This window comes from Canis lupus, chromosome 5, assembly GCF_011100685.1.
Source record: "Canis lupus familiaris isolate Mischka breed German Shepherd chromosome 5, alternate assembly UU_Cfam_GSD_1.0, whole genome shotgun sequence".
Classification (NCBI taxonomy): domain Eukaryota; kingdom Metazoa; phylum Chordata; class Mammalia; order Carnivora; family Canidae; genus Canis; species Canis lupus.
In genome coordinates, this window is record NC_049226.1 from 52,979,986 (window position 1) to 53,004,491 (window position 24,506).

At 38.9% G+C, this 24,506-nt stretch overlaps 1 protein-coding gene across 3 annotated transcripts in view; it reads right to left on the minus strand.

The window, feature by feature from the left end:
- C8A (complement C8 alpha chain) overlaps positions 1-24,506 on the minus strand; it is a 65,115-nt gene that overhangs the window by 33,089 nt on the left and 7,520 nt on the right. For 2 of the 3 annotated variants that reach the window (XM_038537416.1, XM_038537415.1), the window contains exons 2-5: positions 14,493-14,595; positions 7,496-7,643; positions 3,310-3,499; positions 797-997 (exon numbers count right to left, since the gene is read on the minus strand). In XM_038537416.1, coding sequence (XP_038393344.1) covers positions 797-997; positions 3,310-3,499; positions 7,496-7,643; positions 14,493-14,508 — 555 coding nt within the window. In that variant the 5' untranslated portion in view covers positions 14,509-14,595. Of the gene's footprint in view, positions 1-796; positions 998-3,309; positions 3,500-7,495; positions 7,644-8,643; positions 8,789-14,492; positions 14,596-24,506 lie in introns of all 3 variants that reach the window. The other variant, XM_038537414.1, reaches the window with a different exon arrangement.

Genomic DNA, 24,506 nt, shown 5'->3' on the forward strand with positions numbered 1-24,506 from the left:
ATCTACAACTCTGGTATCAATACAGTTGAGGCTTTTGGTAAACTTTTAATCAATTCGGTAAATATTTGCCAGATGATTTCTCCATCTCTGTCTCTCCCTACTTTCCCTTCCCATCCTGTGGGTCAGCTGGTTGAAGTCTTTGCAATCCCAAATTTGTGTGAGGCTGTCTGTCATCTCTAGGCCTTTGTGCAATGCTGTTCCCTCGGCCCAGAAGACCCATTACTAACTTCCACCTCACCTCATCGGGACAGCCTGTACTAGTCTTTAGATGCCATTTTTTAAAAAAATTCTTAAAAATAAAAAAAAAATTGATGCCAGTTTAGGTGAATGTCCATTCCTCAAGGAAGCATTGCCCGGTCGCTTAGGTTAATAGGAAGTTAGTGGTGAATGTCTGATAAATAAATGAATGATTGATAGAGCATGCCAGTCCTCCAATCTATTCAGAAAAGCCTGGCTTGCTTTAGGATGCTTCCAAATCTAGTTCACAGGGCCTGGCTGTTTCCCTTTAAGCCATTACTATTCTAAGTATTTCCCTGTATGCTCCAGGTAACCATGAAAAAGAATGGGGTGAAGCGATAAGAGTTCTACTCTTATCATTTAATTTTATTCTCTTTGTGATGATTCTGTGTCCAAAAGCGTAATAAGAAAAACAAACATGATTACCACTGATCAGACATTTCCAATTACACAAGCAAATGCAGTTCAATTACTACTGTACTTTTTAATGCAATTAAGGTAATACATGTTCAGTGCAGATTATGGAATACTGTTTGACACAGGCATTATGCTTTAATACCTTCTTATTATACTTCTTTAACTCATCCAAGGATGAAGAGTTTTGTGAACTGGATACACCCACATCCACCGTTACAGAGCTGCCTGTGAAGCTCACACCCACAGTCACTCCCGTCGACACAAAGTTGTTATTTTTTACTTTAGAAAGAAGGTCATGTGCATCATCATATAACTCTGAAGAGAATCTAGTATCTGCCAGCGCCTGAAAAGAAGCAAACAGATGTTAGCTTTGTGCACGTAGTTATATTACAATTTGTGCTTCATATTTAAATCTTTGCTCTGTAAAATATCTCAAGTTGCAGATTATTATAAATAATTATTTTAAAAGGCTACTCCAGGCGTCAGATTGATGCTCACTCACTAAAATACCAAAAATACAGCAGTTAGTTTAGTTATTGCTTAGTGGCAGTGCTAAAAAATTTATTTTTAAATACACACACACACATACACACAACTCATGATTCTGATAAAATGCTATATTGTTTGAATACAGATTTTTTTTTCCAGCTGACTTATCCTTCCTGTAGGGCACCTATCTCTGCAATGGAGATATCCAGAAAGCCACATCTGGGTGTGGATCTGAGAGGAAAGGGTCAAGGAAGGCGAACAGGTGGTGGGAGTTGTAGGCGAAGTATGCTCTAGTACTGCCCACAAATGCAGGGTTATTTCATTCCAGGCACACGGTAGGGTTGCACTTCTCTTCCAGCTTGAACAGAGGCATGGCTTTGTTCCTGGCCTAAGCCAAGAGAGTAAGGCTTAAGCACAAGTGGTTAGTTCTGCAATCACAGGAGCATGTGTTGAGATAGAACCTCCATTAGTTTGGATCCCAAGTGTCTGTGATGATGAGTTCCCCTTCCACCCTAGGATAGACGTGTAGCATAGGGCCACTGCTGCTTTAAAGCACTGAGACTTCAGAATCCTTTGTTGCCACAGCATAGCCTAGTCTGTCTTGCTGGACACATAAGCCTCAGACTATCCTCGAGGTTAGGGAAATGGCATTGTCTGTGTCTTCCAGCTCAGCTTACCATAGGCTTGATGGTAGCAGTGCAAGTGGGGTAGGGAAGTAGGGGTGGAAGTGGGATGGGGAAATAGAATATTCCAAAGCAAGGAGTGGGGTGGACTTGTCCTGTCTTCAGTACTTTTTTCTTGAGAAAGTTGGGGGAAGGGGAATGTAACTAATAATTGTTCAGAATCCCTGGATCCTACCATCTCTCTGTAAAGATAGAATGCATATGACTATATGCATGTAATGTGTATAATCTGTCTTTCCTTTTAAATGACATATAGCCAGGCTTCATTGAGATAATCTGGGTTTGAATCTTGTCTCTGCCACCTACTGCAGCATACCTTTGGGCCTGATACTTTATCCCTCTAAGTCTCTTGGTCTTTTCATATCCGAAATGGGGCAATGATAACATGTACCTCATTGTGTTTGTGAGGATTAAATGAGACAATTTGTGTGGAAGTGTATGATCTGGTGCATGTGAGCAACCAGTGAAGCTGTCTGTGTAGCTATCTCACCTAGAGGGTAAGGGGTACAGCAAGGAATGGTTGGGAGTAGGCCCTTGAGCTGGTCATGAGCCATGTGGCGCTCTGAGCGACCAGAATACCACAGAATTTTAGAGATGGATGGAATTTAGGGATCAGCAGCATTTTGCAAGCACTTCTCAACAGCAGATCCCTTTCTTTAAACAAAATCACATATGGAAAAAAAAATCACATATGGAAACCCAAGATAAGAAAGTTATCAGAGAAAGACAAACACCATGTGATTTCACTCAAATGTGGAATATAAGAAACAAAACAAATGAACACAGGAAAAAAGAGACCAAAAAAAAAAAAAAAGATTCTTAAATATGAAGAACAAACAAGTGGTTGGCATAGAGGAGGTAGGGGGAGGATAAGTGAAACAGGAAGAGGGAATTAAGAGTGCACTTAACCTGATAAGCACAGGTATCCTGTGGGGCTATTGAATCACTATACTGTACACATTAAAGTAATATAATAGTGTATGCTAACTATACTGGAATTTAAAAAAAGAAAGAAAGAAGGTGATCAGTGGGGAGCTGCTCTTGGTGAAACTGGGGGCCTTGGGCTCAGAACCCTACCCAGACACCTCCTGTCCTGATCCCTAATTTACATGGCAGGAAACTGGGCCCAGGGAGGGGCAATGATCTGCTCAAGGTCCCAAATACTTATATTCTACAAGAGCACAACATGGAAACAGGTCTTATGAGAACTGAACCCGGGATCTGTGTCATTGATTATGGAATGGAGCCAAGATGTAGCAAGTGGATGGTCACATTTCTGTCCTGCCTGTCATTGGCCCTGCCCTCGTTGTCAGTGCCCTCCAGCACGGAGCATGCGTAGGAGCAGATGTCAGGGGAACTTCAGCCGCCAGCAAGCTCTATAGCAACTAGAACCTTCCAAATCAAGGAGTCCATCTCCATCCACAGGCCTCTCTCTCCCCACCCCCACCCTCCAGTGGCCTGTGAGCACCCCATGCAGACTTACCTCAAAGTGGTACTTGAGGAAGTTGTAGGGTTTCCGGAAGTACTTCTCATCCTCTCCATAGTAGAGACGCTCACAGGTGGGGTCATATCGAATCTCCCTCCATTCCCCATTGTACACTGTCTCACACTGGCCCCCATAATACCTGGGGTCATACACATGCTGAGCTTCTTTCTGGGTCAGGATATTGTATCTAAATCGAAAAGGCAGATAGCTTCTGGGAGAGAACACTGAAAAGGCCAAGATAGCATAAACTCTCTTCCAGAAGACATTATTGCTGGTCCAAGCAGTGGCTTCTCAGACTTGGTTCTGGGTGGAGCCCTTGGGTTCCTCAAAGTACCTTAAATTCCACTTTGGGTAACACTGGAAACCTCAGTGGGTTCAGCCAGGCCCCAGTTCCCTTTGACCAGAGCAGCTGACAGCTCTATCCTTGCCTACAACGATGCTCCCACAGAGAAGGCACTCCTAAAAATTTGTTGTGTGAGTTACAGAAGAATAGGCACAATTATCAGAAATCCAAGAACAGAGTCCAACAGGTTGAACCCATTTCCCAGCTCTGCTAAACCTCACTATGTGACCTTGGGCAAATCATTTAACCTTTCTATGCCTCAGTTTAGTCATTTATAAAAAGCAGTTAATACAGCTGCCCTCAGAGAGTTAAATATGAGTTACAACATACAAAGGAACCAGAAAGTACTTAGCATATATCAAATACTGAATAAATGTTGCTATTGTTATCTTTATGCTGTTTCAGAAAAGCTCTGATGGTAAAAAATAGATTTGACATGTTGACTCTCAGTACCAAGTTGAGACTCTAATCCTCAGAAAGGCTGTTGTCTTCAAGGTGGCATAGAACAGCAGAGGGTGTGATTTGAAGATCATTGAGACTCCTGTTTAATTTCTAGCTCTGTCACATACTAGCTGTGTGAATCTGGACACATTCTAGATGCTTTCTGAAGCTCATTTTCCTCATTTGAAGAACAGGCATAATAAAACTACTTCTCATGCTTTTTGTGAAGTCTAAATGAGAGTATTAAAGTAAAATGGAAGCAAAGTTATAAAACATATTAGGCACTCCACAAATGATACTTCCTCTCCTCTAGCCCAGTACCCTTCCAGAAACACTTTCCTTCACTTCACCCTCTGGGAGGCATTTCACATCCATCTGCCCAAGAACTCCATTTTAGGCTATAGATGACTGAACTATATTGAGGCATGAAAAGTGTTACACAGATGAAAGAAAGCCTTAATTTTCTACAAAGGAGAGAGTTAACTGAACAAAAACATTTTAATTTGGCTAAGAGATCCAAGGCCTAACAATCAAAGCCTCTTCTGATATAGATAATAAAATGTTTGCTTGTCTCTGCCCTTCAAACTCCTATGCAGCCTTTTAAACCCAACTCAAACATTGCCTCCTCTATCTGACCTTCTATTATTATCCTGGACAGAGTATTGTTGCTTCCTCTGTGTTCTCATGGCATTCAGTGATTACCTTTGGTATTGCATTTGTCATATTTGCTCGTTCCCTCAGTGAAAAGGCACAAGGGCAGAAGATGAGCAGGGGGTTAACTATGAATAATACCTGCCTCAAAGGAATAAATGGATAATTATAGAGCACTTGGCATACAGTAGAAATTCAAGGTATGTTACCTTCATTCTTCACCTCCTCTCTCCATCTCTTTCTTCATATTAATGGAAGTGATGTGGTAATAGCTATGGTGAATTGAATACACACTCTACCAGACATTCAGCATTCATTAACTTTCAACCTCATGACAATTTTGTAAATGCAGAAATTGAAGCTCAGGAAAAGTAGGTAATTCGCCTGCCTATAGTCACAGCTAAATTTTTTTTTTGATACAAAATCTGGGTGCCTTCCCTTTACTTTGCCCCCTTACTTTTCTTTTTGCCCATTAAACATGTTTCTGCTTTTGGCTTATAAATATAGACTCTCTAGTGAGCTAAACAAAAATTCAAAGAAATAATTACTCCTAAGATTATAACTATAACTTCTAAGCATATGAGGTTACTAAGCCATGTATATTTAGAAAAGCAGATTGCAGAAGACCCAGTGAAAATGAAAAGACAGAGAAAAATTCCACTTTTAGGAAATCTGTGCAGAAATACTCACATGCATACAAAGATAAGGTACAAGGATGTTCCTTGCAGCATTGTTTATAAGAGGGGAAAATGGGAACAAGCTAATTATCTTTCAATAGAAAGTAGTCAAATGAATTTTCATGTATTTATACTATGGGAGAAGAGTCAGCAACTTTTTTTTTATAAAGGGTCAGATACTAAACATGGGCTTTATATAGCCCATGGGTCTTTGTTGCAAATACTCAATACCCATCATTGTGGGATGAAAGCTGTGTCCCAGTAAACATTTATTTACAAAAATAAGAAGCAGCCTGAATTTGGCCTTCGGGCCATAGTTTGCTGACCCCTGTTATAGAACACTATGTTTCTTAGAAAAAGACAGTAGAAAATGGGGGTGGAGGGCATCTTCAAAATATATTGTTAAGTAAAAATCAAGTTACACACAATATGTATAGTATGATCACATTTATGTAAAATATACTTATGGCTATCATGTACAATACTTATAGGCATATCTTCCATACATTGTATATTGTCAGTGTATTTTTTACATGATCTGAAAGTCCTACACCAAACTGTTGATGGGGGTCAGTCAGTTCTAGGGAAAGAAGTAGGAGGAAGTGGCCTTCAGGAGTGCAGATTGGGGAGGATGAAGGAAGACTTTCGGTTTTTACCACAAATATGTATTACTTCTGTGGCAATCAATAAAAATTTAAAAACTGTGACATCCTTAAATTAAAAAACGATCTCAGGAAAGCCTTCTGAGATCTTGGCAGAATGAAAAACTCAAAGTGTCAGCTATTGGGAGTGGAGGTGGGGCCACTGTGTTGATGTCAGTGTTCAGTGTGGGCAAAGCACACTTGGGAAGTGTATTCAAATGCTCCTTTGAATCACATGAGAGCAAGATCATGGTCTTCAACCTTTTTGCCAATAAGGAGGGAATTTCTTTTCAAATTAACAACTCACCATTTCATGCTTCTCCTTTATTTACCCGCAATCACTTTCAAAATCAACAAAATCCCCTTTTATTAGTATTAGGGGCTGAATTGTGTCTAACATTTAGGTGTTGAAGTCCTGGCCCCAAAACCTCAGAATTTGACTGTATTTTAGTGAGAGGGTCTTTACGTAGGTAATTGAGTTAAAATGGGGCTGTTAGGCCCTAATCTAATATGACTGGTGTCCTTATAAGAAGAGATTAGGAAGCACCTGGGTGGCTCAGTCAGTTGGCTGACTCTGGATTTTGGCTCGGGTCATGATCTTGGGGTTCTGGGATTGAGCACCCCTGTGTTGGGTTCGGTGCTCAATGGGTAGTCTGCTTAAGAATTCTCTCTCTCTCTTCTCCTGCGTTACCCCCGCTTGCATGCTCTATCTCTCTCAAATAAATAAATCTTTTGAAGAAGAAGAAGAAGAAGAAGAAGAAGAAGAAGAAGAAGAAGAAGAAGAAGAAGAAGAAGGAGGAGGAGGAGGAGGAGGAGGAGGAGGAGGAGGAGGAGGAGGAGGAGGAGGAGGAGGAGGAGGAGAGTGCCTGGGTGGCTTAGTTGGTTAAGCATCCAACTCTTGATTTCAGCTCAGGTCGTGATCCGAGTCCTGGGATGGAGCCCAGTGTCGGGCTCTCTGCTAAGTGGGAGTCTGCTTCTGCCTCTCCCTCTGCCCCTCCCCCCATGCTCTCTCACTCTCTCTCTCAAATAAATAAAAATCTTTAAAAAGGATAAAGAGATTAGGACCCAGACACACACTGAAGGAAAGCCATCGACGAGCCAAGAAGAGTGGCCTCAAAAGAAGCCAACCCTGCCATCACTTTGACCTCAGACATCCAGCCTCTAGAACTATGAGAAATAAATTTCTGTTGCTTAGAAGCCACCCAATGTGTGGCATTTTGTCATAGTAGCCCAAGTGGACCATCACGCTACCTTTAGTAGCCCAAGTGGACCATCACGCTACCTTTAGTAGCCCAAATGGACCATCACACTACCTCAGAGGGCTGCCTCATGGGATGCACTGCCGAAGGATCCTCTTCTGTCCTCAAAATAATACTGGTGATCGAAAAGAACCATTCTGTGTCCCCAAACAGCTGGAAGGCAAGACTCACCCCAAGGCCGCACTCTCTGAGCCTGGAATGGGTTCATACTGGCTGCAGTCATTTTCAGCCACCCTGACATCTTCACAGTCATCCTCATCAGAGCCATCAAGGCAATCCTTGTCTCCATTACACACAAGGTGGCGTTTCAGGCAGCGACCTAAGAGAGAGAGGAGAGGCTGTGGGAGCCTCTCAGACTCCTCCCTCTCCCCCGTGACCCACATCCAGAGTCACCACATCCATCCCACTTCCCAAGCAGCCCCTCACCCCTCTTCATCTCTCTGTCCCCTGCCCTCCTTCCATCCTGTTTCCTACTCCTAGCTCCCACTCCCAGCTCAGGCCCCGCAGCAGGCTCCCCTCTAAAACTCATCCTCCATGTGGCAGCTCCAGTGATGTTTCTAAAATGTCAGTGTGGCCGTGTCATCCCCCTGCTCTATATCCTTCCATGATTTCTATTCCTGTTCTTCCAAATGCCACAGTATGGTCCTCCATTCCCTACCAGACCCATCCCCTATCTCTCTTCCCAAAGCCCTGACCTGCAATCATTCTGCACCCATTGCTAGTCCTTAAATCCCTGTGTGTGTTTGCATATTCTTTCTCCTCACTAATTCATTGCTACTTTCTAAGTCTCAGCTCAAGTGCCACTTTAAAGCCTGTTCTGACTCCCCAACACAGTTTGGTCATTCCTAGCCAGTGAGGGCCATTGACCCATGGGCCTATGCCTGTTACACTGGCAATCACACAGTATTGTCTCCTTGTAGGTCTACGACTAGACCTATGACTCCTTGTAGGTCTCACTCCCAAAGACGCTAGGGCTACCTCATTGTCAGGCACATTACCTTTTCATCTTCTGTGTCACCAGCAGGTAGCCCGCTGCCTGGCACATATGTGCCCAATCAATATTTATTCAATGAAGGGATGAATGAGTGAATTAATTTAGAATTTAATCAATGGATGTTCCTACAAACTTATATCAAAATTACTTGGGATACTGGGTGGGTTGGCTTAAAACGTAGGTTCCTGAGCCCCACCCCAAACCTACAGAATGACAGCCGCTAGGGGAAGAGCTAGAGAGTCGGCATTTGAACAAGCTCCAGGGTGACTGTTTTTGCATTTAGTTTGACAGGGCACAGCTGTTATCCCACTGGAATGCTACTCACCTGTCTCCTTACACTGGAAATCCTGTCCACACTGTGCTTGGTGTAGACAAGCTGTGGGACTGTGACAGCTGGCTTGATCCCAGACATCACCACTGCAGATGGTTCCCCCAAACTTGTCTGGTTGCAGGAGGCTCCGGTATCGGTACTAAATCAGATTTTGAACCAGACAGATTCACTGTCTATCAATCAAACAAGATTTGTGCAGGCGGGTCTCGGCTCAACATAAGGAATAACTGTCTGATGATTGAGAGCTGCCTAAAAAGCTGTCTTTTGAGGGGATGGGTGTTACTAAGTGGTGTTGTTCAGCCAGGGGTGGCACAGTAACCAGTGGGAATGTTGAATAGGTCCTCCAAAGATCAAATGAAAGACTTGAACAAAATATTTCTTTTTACTTGTTAGGAAGGACCTTCTCTCCCCACCTCTTCAACCAGTTAGTACCTATTCATCTTTCATGATTCCCAGTGTACCTCCTCTACATTTTTTATAGTTCCCTGTGCCTCCTTCTCTCTTCCCACTTGTCATCCCTGGTCGACTTATTTGTTTATTTACTTTTCTCACTAGTTTAAGAATAGTTTGCAAACAGGGGATGGAGTGGCAAAAGGAGGACCATGTCTTATTTGGTTTCATACACTTGACACGTAATCTATGGTCATGTACGTGAGAGGTACTTTTATAAGATGTTTGTTGCTTTCGCTCTGCAACATTTCTTCTGGTCATGGCATCCTCTTTCCTTGGGACATATCTCATATGGTTCTAGTGGCATTGATATCACCCCCTGAGTCACAGGAATGTGTGATCCAGGCCGGATCAACCAGGGTACCACATCTGCCAAATTGCAATGATTGGCTTTGGGATCATGACTCAACCTTAGGGCAATCATTATTCTCTCAGAAGATTTTCTTGAACTATTGGAAAAGACAGTATCTTTTTTTCTGAAGTTACTAGGAACTGTGTGCATCAAGTGGTCATCTAGCCTACTAGGTAGAAAGAGCTCATCCAAGAGATAGAGACATCATCTGAGTCCCTGGGTGCAGCTATGACTGCACATGAACAAATTCTTGTTCAAAGAAAGACAGAAAGAATAAAAATGCATACCAATCTTGGAGCTCTATGGTTTCATGATACTACTTTCTATATGGTGTACAGCTTTGGGCACTAATGTAGAAGAAGGAAGCTGAGCACTAGGATATCCAGAGAAAAATGAAATTCCATCCCCACCTTCAAGAAGTTTAGCGTCAAAAAAAAAAAAAAAAAAAAGCTTAGCGTCTAGTTGAGGAGATAAAATGTTAACATAGGAAACATGCTGAATGGAGAGCTCCATATTTTCTGCCGCCTCTTGCCTTGGCCCAGCCTACAAGATTTTCTTTCAAAACTGTTCTGAACTAAGTAGGAAAGCAGTGGTTTGAACAGCAAATAAAGTGAAAACCTAGCCTCTTTCTTTCTTCTTTCTTTCTTTCTTTCTTTCTTTCTTTCTTTCTTTCTTTCTTTCTTTCTTTCTTTCTTTCTTTTTCTTTCTTTCTTTCTTTCTTCCTTCCTTCCTTCCTTTCTTCTTTCTTTCTTTCTTTCTTTCTTTCTTTCTTTTTCTTTCTTTCTTTTCTTCTTTCTTTCTTTCTTTCTTTCTTTCCTTCCTTCCTTCCTTCCTTCCTTCCTTCCTTCCTTCCTTCCTTCCTTCCTTCCAGTATAGTTGGTGCACAACAGAGTGCACCAATTTCAATTAATTTCAATTGCACAACAGAGTGATTCAACTTCTCTATGTTATATGTTCACAAGCATAGCTATCACCATACAATGCTGTTACAATACCATTGACTATATTCCCTATGCCGTACTTTTTATCCACATGACCTACTTATTCCATAAATAGAAGCCTATATTTCCCACTTCCCTTACCCATTTTGCCCATCTTCCCCATCCCCAGCCCTCTGGAAACCATAAATTTGTTCTCTGTATTTATAGGTCTGGTTCTGCATTTTGTTCATTTGTTTATTCCTGAATCTATTTCTTACTTGCTATATAAAGTATCAGTGCCTGATACTTTGTGCTTCGGTTCCCAAATCTGTAAAATGAGGTGGTTGATCAAGATGACCTCACCAATTACAGTTGCTAATGATTGTTTCACCTGTTCCCTGTAGGTGAAAGAGCATGAGCATGAGAATTTAGACTGACTGAGTTCTCACTTACCAACTCACCATAAGCAAGCCACTTACCTTTTCTGAGTTCCTGTTTTTTAATATGTAAAGTAGATGTGATGACCCTTCACTTTGAAAGGGTGTTGTGAGAACTAAGTGAGAGAATGTGTGAGCAAAGCACCTAGCCCTGTGTCTGGCATATCATTGGTGCTCAATAGCTTTCCCCGTCATTATCAGTGGAGTCTTTTCCAGCTGATTCCAGTGGGTGCGTGTGAAGCATGCAGTTTCCCCTCTCTCTCCTCTTGCCTACTTTTGCCTCTGCAACTGCTCATGAGTAAAGAGACAGGAGTAGCAAAAAAAGGTGAAAAGCAAACCTGTTCATTTGCCTTTTCTGCCTCCCAGTTAATAAGAGTGATAAGAGATTTGTAAACTCAATGGGAAGAGATTAGAATTAACAATCAGTTTGGGAATATTAGGATATTTTAATTCTCTTCCCACATCTTGCCAAGATACGGTACATAAAGCACTACTCAGCATACTAATGTAGAGCCAAATTTTGTCACTCTTCATAATGTTCATCCGAGTTTTAAGACCTGCAGTTACCAACATGATGATGGCTATATAGCTACCATTTATTGAGTGCTCACTACTGGCGGGATACTTCTTTATCTCATTTAATCCTCACAAGTTGAGGAGGTTAAAGACTATTCTGAATCCCATTTTTAAGCTGGGTTGGAATTCCAGTTCTGCTGCTCACTCTCTTTGCATCACTATATAAATTACTTAACATCTCTGACCCTCAGTTTTCCCATCTGTAGGAGAGATAGGAGAGTCTTGTGAAGATTAGTGATAAGACTTGTATAGATGTCAGCACTTGGCCTGTTTCCTGGAGTGCACTCATTAGTAATAGTTATCAACATCAGCATCATTTTTGTAGCCAGCTGTTGGGCTACTCCAGAAGGATTTATGACTGAGTGGGGATTGGATTAGATAGCCACTAATATCATTATGATTCTTCACAGAGTTCGAGGGGAGGTAGTAGAGTGAAGTGGTTAGGCACATGGGCATTTTCGAATCCGACTGACCAAGAGTTAAATCTAGGCTGTGTCTCTATTGGTGACCTAACCAAAGGGGCAATGGTATCTTGGAGTTGGCTGTGAAAGTCAACTAAGACAATTTATTAAAGCATTAGCACAGTGCCTGATATATAAAAATTATTTAATAAATGGTGACTATAAATGCCATTATCATCCTTCTTGTGGTTTCTGTATTGGAATGCTGGTACAGACACGAGGTTCATTCCCACTGAATCCCCATTTTCTGGGTTGTTATCAAATAATGAAGACATTGTGCTGCAGAGAGGTTGGTGCAGATACTCCCTTAGAGACTTCTCCGTGCTGGTGCCTGTGTTGGTATCATTAAGACATAATTTTCTTTTCTAGCTGGTTGATAATGTTTCTTTCTAGAAATGCACATCTTTGGGTGATTTTGAGAGGGAGAAAAACACATTAATAAGAGGAAACTAGGGTGGTCTTTCACTTAAGTAATTAACAGAATTTAATGATTTTAAGGATTATTTTAAGGACACATATGTTGGGGTGCCTGGGTAGCTCAGCTAGTTAAGCATCTGCCTTTGGCTCAGGTCATGATCCCAGGGTCCTGGGATTCAGCTCCAGGCTAGGCTCTGGCAGGGAGTCTGCTTCTCTGTCTGTACCACACCCCCCCCCGTGTTCTCTTTCTCTCTCCCTCTCTCAAATAAATAAATAAAAGATCTTTAAAAAAAATAGACACATATGTCTTTATGAGTAGTGAAAGGAGTAATTCAATTCTGATCTAAATAGTAAGTCATTCACCTGTGCTATCTGCTATCTAAGCTGCAACACAGGACAAATATATCTATATCTATCTATCTATCTATCTATCTATCTATCTATCTATCTACATAGATATAGATATAGATAGAGAGTTTAGAATATATAATAAGTTAATAATGGTCATGCAAAGAAATCAAATCCTAGTCCTTGAAAGTTGTAAATGTCACCTTATTTGGAAAAAGGGTCTTTGCAGATATTATTAAGCTTTTTGAAATGAAGAGATTATACTGGATTATCCAGGTAGGTCCTAAATGTCCTCACAGTATCCTTAAAAGGGAAAGGCAGAGGGAGATTTAACACAGACACACAAAGTAGACACACAGAAGAGGAGGAGGTGATATGGCTGCAGAGGCAGAGATTGTAGCACAGAGATTGGCCATAAGTCAGGGATTGCTGATGGCCACCAGAAGCCAGAAGAGGCAAAGAACAGACTCTCCCCTAGACCCTCCAGAGGGAGCATGGCCCTACCAAACTTCTGGCCTCCAGAACTGTGAAAGAATACATTTCTGTTGTTTTAAGCAACCCAGTTTGTGGCAATTTGTTACAGCAGATTCAGAAAACTAACATAGGATATCAAAACAAAATGAGATTTGGGAGCTAGATATTTTTGAGCAGTGCAGTCTAGGATTCTTTGGCATATCTCAGAAACAAGAGAGGCAGAATAAATAATTTCAGGCTTAGAAGCTGAATAAACTAGGTCCAAATTGTGTTTCCATCTGTAATGATTTTGAATTCCATGTGATTTTGAACAACTCATCAAGCCTTCACAGAGTAGCCCTACACCTAACTGAGGAGCAGGTCTGGAGTCAGGAGAAAACACTCTGGAGAAGCTCAGGTGAGAAAAGAGCCGGTCTTGATTCAGGCAGTGGAGAAGGGGACATGGCTAGTTAATTATAAAAACAGCTAAGAGTTACTGAACATTCACTATATGCCAAGGCGCCATGAAAAGCACTTTGTATACCTTACTCATTTAACGCTCATAGTAACTCTATGCTATAAGTACTATTACTACTTCCATTTATAGATGAGGAATCTGAGGCATAGAGAGGATAAAATATATGCCCAAAGTAACACAGCAAATAAGGTGCAAAGCCAGAATCTAAGCTGGAGAATCAGTGCTTAAACACTTAGACTTGATAGTAATGTGCCAATAGACATGCTTTAAGCAGTAGTATACCCATTGAGAGAGGTGGGAGCCTGGAGGCATCCTACCCTGGGTTCATCCAGTAAAGGCATGTGTTGTCTGTAAAGATCTTAAAATATAATTAAACAGAACAGAAGTTATTCTGTCTTTTATTATCACCATGAGCCAGTAACCCCTGAACAAGGTCAGAGTGCTCCCAAAGTTCCCCTTCCCTTGAGATGCCACTGGGGTTAGTGGCCATTTTGGACCATTCAAAACCATTTAGGTGGGCAAGATAGACTCATGTGCGTTCATTGGGTGTGCCAGCCTTTTCAGTCTGTAAACGTAGAATCCTTAGGAGCATTCTATGGTTTATCTTGGCTCCCCCATGGGTCATTAGCCCCTGTAGATGATCATCATTGGAGGGTAACTGATTGACCAGGACCCAGAGAGGCCATAGAGATCAGTGTGTCCATGTCTGAATGGCCACCTCTCTGCCCACAAAACATAACATACGTTATCTTTTGCAGCCTCACCCAGTAATGGCTTCTAAACAAAATCAGAAAAAGTTCTACCATCCATGTATCCATGGCTCCCAAATACCTATTTCTAGACCTGATTTCTTCCCAGATTTCTAAATTTATAGACCTGTTCATCTCCATTTAGGTGCCTAGTACACCATTCAAATATTAAATAACCCAAAACCAGTCACCAAGTTCTTACCTTTTTGTCCTGACATGGAAAGCAATCTGTCCACTCTGACCAGTTGCTCAGTTGGCAGGGAACTGCTGTGATGGGGGCACTCTGAACAGCCCGACTCACTCTCCTATAAAGAGGAAGGACGTCTGCTTCAATTTTTAAAATTTTTATTATGATCATTTTTAGTGTTGTTGTAAACTCAAAAACATTTCTTAATATGAATGTATCTTATTAATATGAAAACAGATTAATTTTTCCCCACCTTTTTTGAGGTATGAATGACAAAAATTATATATATTTTAGATGTATGATGTTACGGTTTTATATACATTGTGAAATGATTATTACAATCAAGCTAATTGATACATCTATTTCCTCACATATTTATCTCTGTGTGCGTGTGTGTGTATGTGTGTGTGTGTCTGGTGAGAACACTTAAGATCTACTCTCTTAGCTAATGTCAAGTACACAGTACAGTACTATTAACTCTGGTCACCATATTGTACATTAGATCCCCTGAACTTATTCATCTTATAACTGAAAGTTTGTACACTTTGACCAACCAGTTTGTATTTAACAGTCTGTTTTCCCCCCTTTTCTTTTTTTCTTCATTCATTTGTTTTGTTTCTTAAATTTTACATATCAGTGAAATTATATAGTATTTGTCTTTGTTTGGCTTATTTCACTTAGCATTATATTCTCTGGATCCATCCCTGTTGTTGCAAATGGCAAGATTTCATTCTTTCTTATGGCCAAATACTATTCCATTACATATATATAATATAAATAAAAATTATATATAATTTTATAATGCAATATAAATAAAATATTAAATAATAATATAATATACAGTATATATAACTTTATAATGTATATTATATTTATAAATATATAAAATATAATATGAATATAAATAAAAATTATGTAGAATTTTATATATAATATACAATTTTTCTATGATTTTATAATGCAACATAAATAAAATATAAAATATAAATATAAATAAAATAATCAAATATAAATTATATATATTTTATAATATAATATACATTTTATATATATTTATAGATATATAAAATATATGTATTATATATAATTATATAAAATATAATTACATGAAACCAACATTCTAATCCATTCATCTATTGATGTACACTTCAGTTGCTTCCATATCTAGGCTACTGTCAATAATGTTGCAATAAACATTGGGGTGTATGTATCTTTTCATATAGTGTTTTCATTTTCTTAGAGTAGATCCCCTGTAGTGTAATTACTGGATCATACGATAATTCTATTTTTAATTTTTTGAAAAGCCTCTGGGGGATCCCTGGGTGGCTCAGCGGTTTGGCGCCTGCCTTTGGCCCAGGGCGCGGTCCTGGAGTCCCGGGATCAAGTCCCACATCAGGCTCCTTGCATGGAGCCTGCTTCTCCCTCTGTGTCTCTGCCTCTTTCTCCCCCTATGTCTATCATGAATAAATAAATAAAATCTTTTAAAAAACATGAAAAGCTTCTGGACTATTGTGCACATTGGTTGCACCAGCTTGCACTCCCACCAACAGTGTACAAGGGTTCTTTTTCTCTACATCATCACCAACACTTGTTGTTTCTTGTGTTTTTTATTTCAACCATTCTGACAGCTGTGAGGTGAGATCTCATTGTGGCTTTGATTTTAATTTTCCTATTGATTAGTGATGTTCAGCATCTTTTCATGTGTCTGTATGTCTTCTTTGGGAAAATGTCTATTCATATCCTCTTCCACTTTTAATTACATTATTTAGTTTCAGTTTTGAGTTGGTGTTGGGTATGAACCCCTTATCAGATAGATCATTTGCAAATATCTTCTCCCATTTGGTAGATTATCTTTTTCTTTTTTTTAAGATTTTATTTATTCATAAGAGATACAGAAAGAGAGAGGCAGAGACACAGGCAGAGGGAGAAGCAGGCTCCATTCAGGGAGCCCGACGTGGGACTCGATCCCGGGCCTCCAGGATCATGCCCTGGGCTTAAGGCTGTGCTAAACCACTGAGCCACCCCGGCTGCCCTCTTTTTCTTTTCTTGATGGCTTTCTTCACTGTACAAAAGCTTTTTATTTTGGTGTGGTCCTAGAAATTTAATTTGCTTTTGTTTCTCTTACCAAAGGAGACATATCTAGAAAAATGTTTCTACAGCTGATGTCAAAGAAATTGCTGTGTATTCTTTCTTCTAGGAATTTTATGGTTTTAGGTCTGACATTTAGGTCTTTAATACATTTGAGTTTATTATTGTGTGTGGTATAAGAAAGTATTCCAATTTCATTCTTTCACATGTAGCTGTCCAGTTTTCGTAGCACCAGTTGTTGAAGAAATTGTCTTTTTTCCATTGTATATTCTTGCCTCCTTTGTTGTGGATTAGTGGACCATAAAAGTGTGGGTTTATTTCTGGGCTTTCTATTCTGTTCTGTTGTTGTATGTGTTCATTTTTGTGCTAGTACCATACTGTTTTGATTACTGCAGCTTTGTAGTATATCTTGACATCTGGAATTATGATATCTCCAGCTTTGTTGTTCTTTTTCAAGACTGGTTTGGCTATTTGGGATCTTTTGTGATTCCATAAAAATTTTAGGATTATTTGTTCTAGTTCTGTGAAAAATTCTGTTTGTGTTTTGATAGGGATTACATTAAATCTGTAGGTTGCTTTGGGTAGTATGGACATTTTAATAATACTGCTCTTACTGTATGCAAATATGATGCTGGAGGATTTATATAAATTATCTGTTTTAATTCTATATCAATCATATTATGAATCAAATTATCATAATTTTAGAGACACAAGTACAAAGGAGAACTAACTTTTTGTACATTAATTTTGTATCCTAAGTTTTACTGAATTTATTTATTACTTTTAATAGTTTTCTGGTAAAGTCTTTAGGGTTTTCTATGTATAGTATCATGTCATCTACAAACAGTGACAGTTTTACTTCCTTCTTACCAGTTTGGATATGTTTTAATTCTTTCTCTTGTCAGATTACTGTGACTAGGACTTCTAGGACTATGTTAAATAAAAGTGGTGAGAGTGGATATCCTTGTCTTATTCCTGATCTCAGAGAAAAAGCTTTCAGTTTTCACCATTGAGCATGATGTTAGTTAGCTGTGGGTTTGTCATATATAGCCTTTATTATATTGAGGTATATTCCCTCTAAATCTACTTTGTTGAGAGTTTTTAATCATTAATGAATTTGAATTTTGTCATATGCTTTTTCTACATCTATTGAGATGATTGTGCGATTTTTATCTTTCATTTTGCTAATGTGATGTATCATGCTGATTGATTTGTGAATATTGAACCATTCTTGCTTCCCTGGAGTAAATACCGCTAGAACATGGTGAATGATCCTTTTAATGTGTTGTTGAATGTGGTTTGCTAATATCTTGTTGAGGATTTTTGCATCTGTGTTCATCAGAGATTTTTGCATCTGTATTTTTCTTTTTTGTGGTGTCTTTGTCTAGTTTTGGTATCAGAGTAATGCTGGCCTTGTACAATGTATTTGGAAGCCTTCCTTCATCTTCTATTTTTTGAAATAGTTTGAGGGAAATAGATATTAGCTCTTTTTTAATTTTTTGGTGGATTCGCCTGTGACTCCATCTAGCCCTGGACTTTTGTTTGTTGCGAGTTTTCTGATGACTGGTTCAATTTTATTAGTGACAATCAGATTTTCTATTTCTTCCTGATTTAGTTTTGGAAGATTGTCAATTTCCAGGAAATTTATCCATTTCTGCTGTTTTTCAATTTGTTGACATACACTTTTTTGTAGTAGTCTTTTATAATCCTTTGTATTTCTGTGGTGTCAGTTCTCTTTTTTCATTTCTGATTTTATATATTTTGCTTCTTTCTCTTTTCCTTGGTGAGTGCACCTAAAAGCTTATCAATTTTGTTTGTCTTTTTGAAGAATCAGGATAACTGGCAACATTTTTGAAGAGTCAGAGTAACAGAAAGCCTGGTGGTTAAGAACATGAGGTTCAGGGTGAGAGGATTGATTTCAAATCTTGCTACCTGCTGACCTTGAAAACTGGAGCAAGTTACTTAACACCTCTGAGCTACAGCTTTCCCATCTGTAAAACTGTTAAAAATAACATTACCTAATAGAGTTATTGAAAATATGTTAAAATACTCATGAAGTATTTGTTAAAGTTGGCTTTTGTTACAGGTTGGCTTTTGTTATTAAGTGCTAGGCTATTACATGGATTATCTCATCATTTAATTTCTATAAGGATTCTAGGAGGTAAATATCATTAGCTCCTTTTGTATATAAGAAAGCTGAGATTCCTAAGAGCTAAGTAATCCCAGAAGTCATAGCCTAAGGGGTGATAAAGGTAGAATTTGACCTACTTGGTTTGATGCAGAGCCCATGTTCACTTCCCCATCATGCTGCTGCTTCCTTGTTTTACAACTCAGCCAAAATAACCGAGAGAGAGCCTTGCCCAGGATAACACAGGTAGAAGGTAGAAACTGGCCTATCTCCAAGGCTGTGTTCTTCTTATTACCCCATGCTGCCTCTGAGAGGTGAGAGAGCTTGTCCAGGTCACACAGAGTGAGGTGGACAAGCCACAAGCTTGCCTGGCTCCAAGCGTGAGCTCCTTTCCATAGCATCATTGCTGCTATTTCAGTGTTAGAGCCTGGTCAGCCCACTGAACAAAGAGTGTACAAAGATTGTCTGTTACCACCAATTTTATCATAACTTCTGAGAACCAGGCAGCCTCTTCTGTGACAAATGGCACGATTATCACCCTAGTATAGGAAAAGGGTGCTTCAAGTCTCATGCTAATTATTCCATGAGTCATGACGAATGATGACACCCAAGACAAGGAGCTATGGGCAAAGCAATACTCGTCTTTAACACTGGTTTTCAAACTTGGATCCCAGCACTCTTTTACACTACATATTACTGAGTACTCCAAAGAGCCTTTGTCTAAGTGGGCTACATCTATTGATATAACATTCAAATCAAAACCAAAATATTAACAATATGTATTTTTCTATTTAAAATTGCAATATCAAACTCACTACATGCTACAACATATGCCATAATTTTATTTGGAAACACATTTCTTAAGAAAAATAATTAGTGAAAAGTGTGTCATTGTTTTACATGTTTGCAACTGTCTTTGATGTCTGGGTTAGTAGAATACAGTTAGATTCTCATTTCTGCTTCTTCATTCAATCTATTGCTTTACATTGTTTTTGTTGAGACCTATAAAGAAAATCAGCCTCGTAGACTTATGTAATTGAAATGTTACATAGTTGAGAAGAATTTTAATAGTCTTTTCAGACTGGGTATTCTTCTTTGACACTATACCACAACTTGATAAGTGGTAATTTCTTAAAGATTAGTTGCAATGTGGAATCTGAAAGCATGTCAATGAATATTTTTGCACCCTGTTACACTGAAGTCCATTGATCTATGTGTACTTTGAATGGATCTGGCACTCATACATGACTTTTGTAACACCAGGCATTGGAAATTTTTTTTTAGGCATTGGAAATTTGGAAAACAATGGTTCACTACGCATATCTTAACAGAATTAACACATTTCCCTTTCCAATATAAAAAGGTCAAATAAAATAAAATAAAATAAAAAGGTCAAATTTATTAATATCATCAGTGATCTCATGAAGCTCAATAGATGTGTTTCCCAAAATTATAATTTTTTTGAAAGCTCAAATCTTGTCATTGGTAACAAATAATGTTATTTGGTTTCCTTGAAGTGATGACTCTCTCTCTGTTCATCTTTGAGACAATGTCTGCCAAATAACTAAGCCTGAATAACCATAGTTTGGCAGCTATTTTGTCAAGTAAAAACAGTGTTCCAGGAAAAAAAGTGGTTGCTTTGACTTACAATTCAATAATTGCTTTTTTTCAAAACAACCACCATACTTCAGTGCGGCAGAAGTTCCTAATGCATTCTCCCTATTTTATCACATGGAATATTTAAATAACTTGTATTCGAAGATTGAAGTGGATTTTTTTTTTCAAAGATTGAGGTTTAATAGAATTAATGATTTTGACTCTTTCGTGAGCGACTTTTTTTTAAAGATTTTATTTATTTATTCATGAGAGAGGCAGAGACATAGGCAGAGAGAGAAGCAGGGTCCATGCAGGGAGCCTGATGTGGGACTCAGGATCATGCCCTGAGCCAAAGACAGAGACACTCAACTGCTGAGCCATCCAGGCATCCCCATGAGGGACTTCAAAAAAAAAAAAAAAAAAAGAGTTTTTTTATTTATTTATTTGACAGAGAGACAGAGAGAGAGAGAGAGAGAGAGAGAGAGAGCAGGAGCACAGGGAAAAGGAGATTCCCTGCTGATCTGGGAGCCTGATGTGGGGGCTCAATCTCAGGAACCTGAGGTCATAACCTGAGCCAAAAGCAGATGCTTAACCAACTGAGCCTCCTAGATGCCCCAAAGAGAGACTTTCTTAAGTAAAACTTAACTTCTTTCCTATGAGTTTGAGGCCATTGCCTCAATTTGTACCAAGACCACAGTATTTTTATCCACCATAACTTTTGCATCATCAATGAAAGTATTAACACAGTGAAAAGAACAAATGTCTTAATGTTATTGTGATATTATTTTGAACTCACATACCCTCCCTCTGAAAAGATCTTGAGGACTCCCTGGAGCCTGCAGATCATACTTTGAGAAACTCTGATCTATAAAATGTTGCTAGTATGTAATGCCAGTGCTACTACCCCTCCAAAGAAAATTTTTAGTGCTCAGCTCACAATCTTCCTCTCTATTCCAATTCCTTCCATAACCCTGAGAAACTCGGTCATCCCCATAAATGAGCTATCCAACACTTGCCCCTCGGTCACTCCTTTTCCTCACCTCCAGGGAACTTTTTCCTCACCTCACTATCTTCTATGGTCATATCCTGGTCCTTCTCACTCTGAAACAGCTCCTCTTCTAAATCACTAATGCATGAGTTATCTGTGAATAGTTATTTGGGGACTCTTCTCCTGTATTATATGCTCAAGGATTCCCAGTGCACTTTTATTTGGATGTCTTTGGGGCTTTTACTTTCTTGACACTTAAGCTTTCTATCAATAAGATCCCCTCATGGGCACCTGGGTGGCTCAATGTTTGATTGAACAACTGCCTTTGGCTCAGAGTGTGGTCCTGGAGTCCTGGGATTGAGTTCCACATCAGGCTCCCCGCAGGGAGCCTGCTTCTCCCTCTGCCTATATCTCTGCCTCTCTCTGTGTGTCTCTCATGAATAAAAAACTAAAATCTACAAAAAAAAATCCTCTCTTATTTTCATTTCTCTTTATAACTAGTTTTGATTCCATGATCTATCATTTTAAATCTATAACTATGTCCTAAGTTCCTGGACTCCATTGTTCCCTTAATCATGTCTACCTACAAAAACCAATCCTAAATGAATCCAACTATCTACCTCTTTATCTGGCTAACTCCTAGGCATCTTTCAGTGTCATCCTAATCGTCAGTTCTCTAGGGAAGTATTCCCCCCCCCTCATATAATTTAGTCAATCTCTGAACATCTTCTCAACACTTAATTATCACACTTGTAATATTTGTCTAATTTCTGTCTTCACCACGGACAAAAAAGGAAAAGAGGAGGGAAGGGAAGGGGGAAGGAGGATGGAAGGAAAGAAAGAAAAGAAGAGAAAAAAATGAAACCAATGTATAGGAAATAGAATGACATTGTTTAGAAACTTATTTGAACCTAATTTACAGTTAGAAGCTAATTCAATAATCCTGGTAGCCAGACTTTCAAATGGCTCAAGATTCTGTCCATATGTCATTTTTCTGATAGATTTTCCAAATAATAAAAGTTTGAAGTATAGGAACATGGAGAAAGACAGGGTTCTAACCATCAAAAAGTGAGTAGAAGGCATAAAGTGAAGATTTGGGAACAGAAAATGACTCCAGCATTAGTTTTGTATCTCACTATGAAATTGTCAAGATAATGTCAATGTAAGCCCACGGAGACTGCATTATGATGTCAAAATGGAAGGAAACTGTATTAATGCATGAAAGCAACAGCCTAGACAGAGCAATGCTCTGTTGCTGTAGCTTTAAAAGCTTTGTGACATGATGTCTAGACAGAAGAACACATAGTAATGCTATCACTGAAACAAGAGTACAGAAAGTACACAAGGACCATTCATTAAGTCATTATAGGGCTCCAACCTTTTAACCAATATCAATATGTCCAACATTTTCTCTTATCATTCCAATGAATCTTTTTAAATTTAAATTATTTATTTATTTTTATATTTTTTAAATTTAAATACAATTTGCCAACATATAGTATAACAGCCAGTGCTCATCCCATCAAGTGCCTTCCTCAGTGTCCATTCAATGAATCCTTAATTGTAGTTTATTTTTTGCTTATTATAAAAGTAATACATTCTCTTTAAAGAGAACATAAAGGAAAAAAATACCCTCAATCCTACCACTATTAATATTTTGTTGCATTTTTTTTCATTCCATTTTCATAATATAATTGAGGTCATACTGAGTATTACATTTTATATCCTGATATTCCACTTAATACTGTACCAGAAATGTAAACTATTTATGATGGCTACACATGGTTCCACTTATCTAAAATCAAAAAATTAGATTATTGATTCAGTGTTTCCATATTCTAAGTTCTTTCCTGAAGATACATCCTGTAGAATGGGATGGCTAGGTTGAAAGATATAGGTGATTTTAAAGCTTATGACACCTATGGCCAAATAGCTTTCCAAAAGAATTGTATCATGTATCATTTTTTTATTTACTTAGAGAACCATGGATAAACCTATGATCTAGGAAATCTTGGCAAATAGTTTTAAAGCATCTCCAGAAAATAAAAAATAAAAAAGTGCATCTCCTAGCTGCTGAGAATCTACTCAAGTAATAACACATTTAATACAGAGCATTAAGAGTCAGGAGTCTTTCATTATAATTTTTAGTTTACATCTACTTTGTTACGACACTGTGAACAAGTTTCTTTACCTATATGGCTTTTAGGCTTTTTTAATCTATAGAATCATCACAAGCCAACCTAGTACCATGGCAGGATTTCTCAAAGTATGCTCTGTGGAGTGCTCAACCTGGGGGTTGGAAAGGAAGAGAAGAAAAGTTACATGGTCAAATACATTTGGATAAATTGCATACAACATGCTACTTTTGGACATTTAAAATGAAAATACTGAGAAATCCTGCCTTCTAATTTGTACAACTGAGCACTTCCCCATTTTTTAGCACATTATTTCTTTTTTCATGCATCTGTAGGAGTGTTACATAGTTGCGGACACATCTTTACGACACAAAGTGGCTTGAAGTCCACCAAACATGCATTGCAATCCAGTTTCTGCCACCTACTGAACTTCAATTTCCTTAAAACTGAAAAACAGGATAATAATAACATGTGAGGCTGCTTTGAATATGGACTAATATCATTTATGTAAAGCCCCAAGCTCAAGCCTGATGTATGTGTCAGTTCCTTCTCTAAAACCTTCTCAACTCTGTATATGAGCATCAAAACTCTCCACCTTCATCAAAAACGTATTGAATGCCTATGCTGTAGAGGGCTGTGGATTTGTGAGATGCTACCCATTTGACTTTTTAAACAGGGTGGCACATGGGGCAAAGGTCCTAAACCTGGAGTTGACCAGGCAACCTGTGAGTCAAATGCTTGACCCTGGTCTGTGGCTACCTCAGCAACTGAGATCAGTAAACAACTAACCGGCTAGAAGGTTAGAAGACCTGACCCTGACTATTGGCCAGGGGATCATCCTAATAAGTTGGCTCAATTTATATTTAAGACTTATTATCACTAATTATATCATCTTAAGGGAGATCCATTCAGTTATTACATGGAAATTACATCATGAAACTGAACTATTTTAAATTGACTTTGAAATTTGGCTGAGTCTCCGGTGACCTCCATGTTGCTAAATCCAGTGGAAAGTTTTCTGACTTGATCTTACTTCTTTCTTTTAGCCATTGCTCCCTTCTTGAAATCGGCCTATCTTGGACAACTTCAGCACC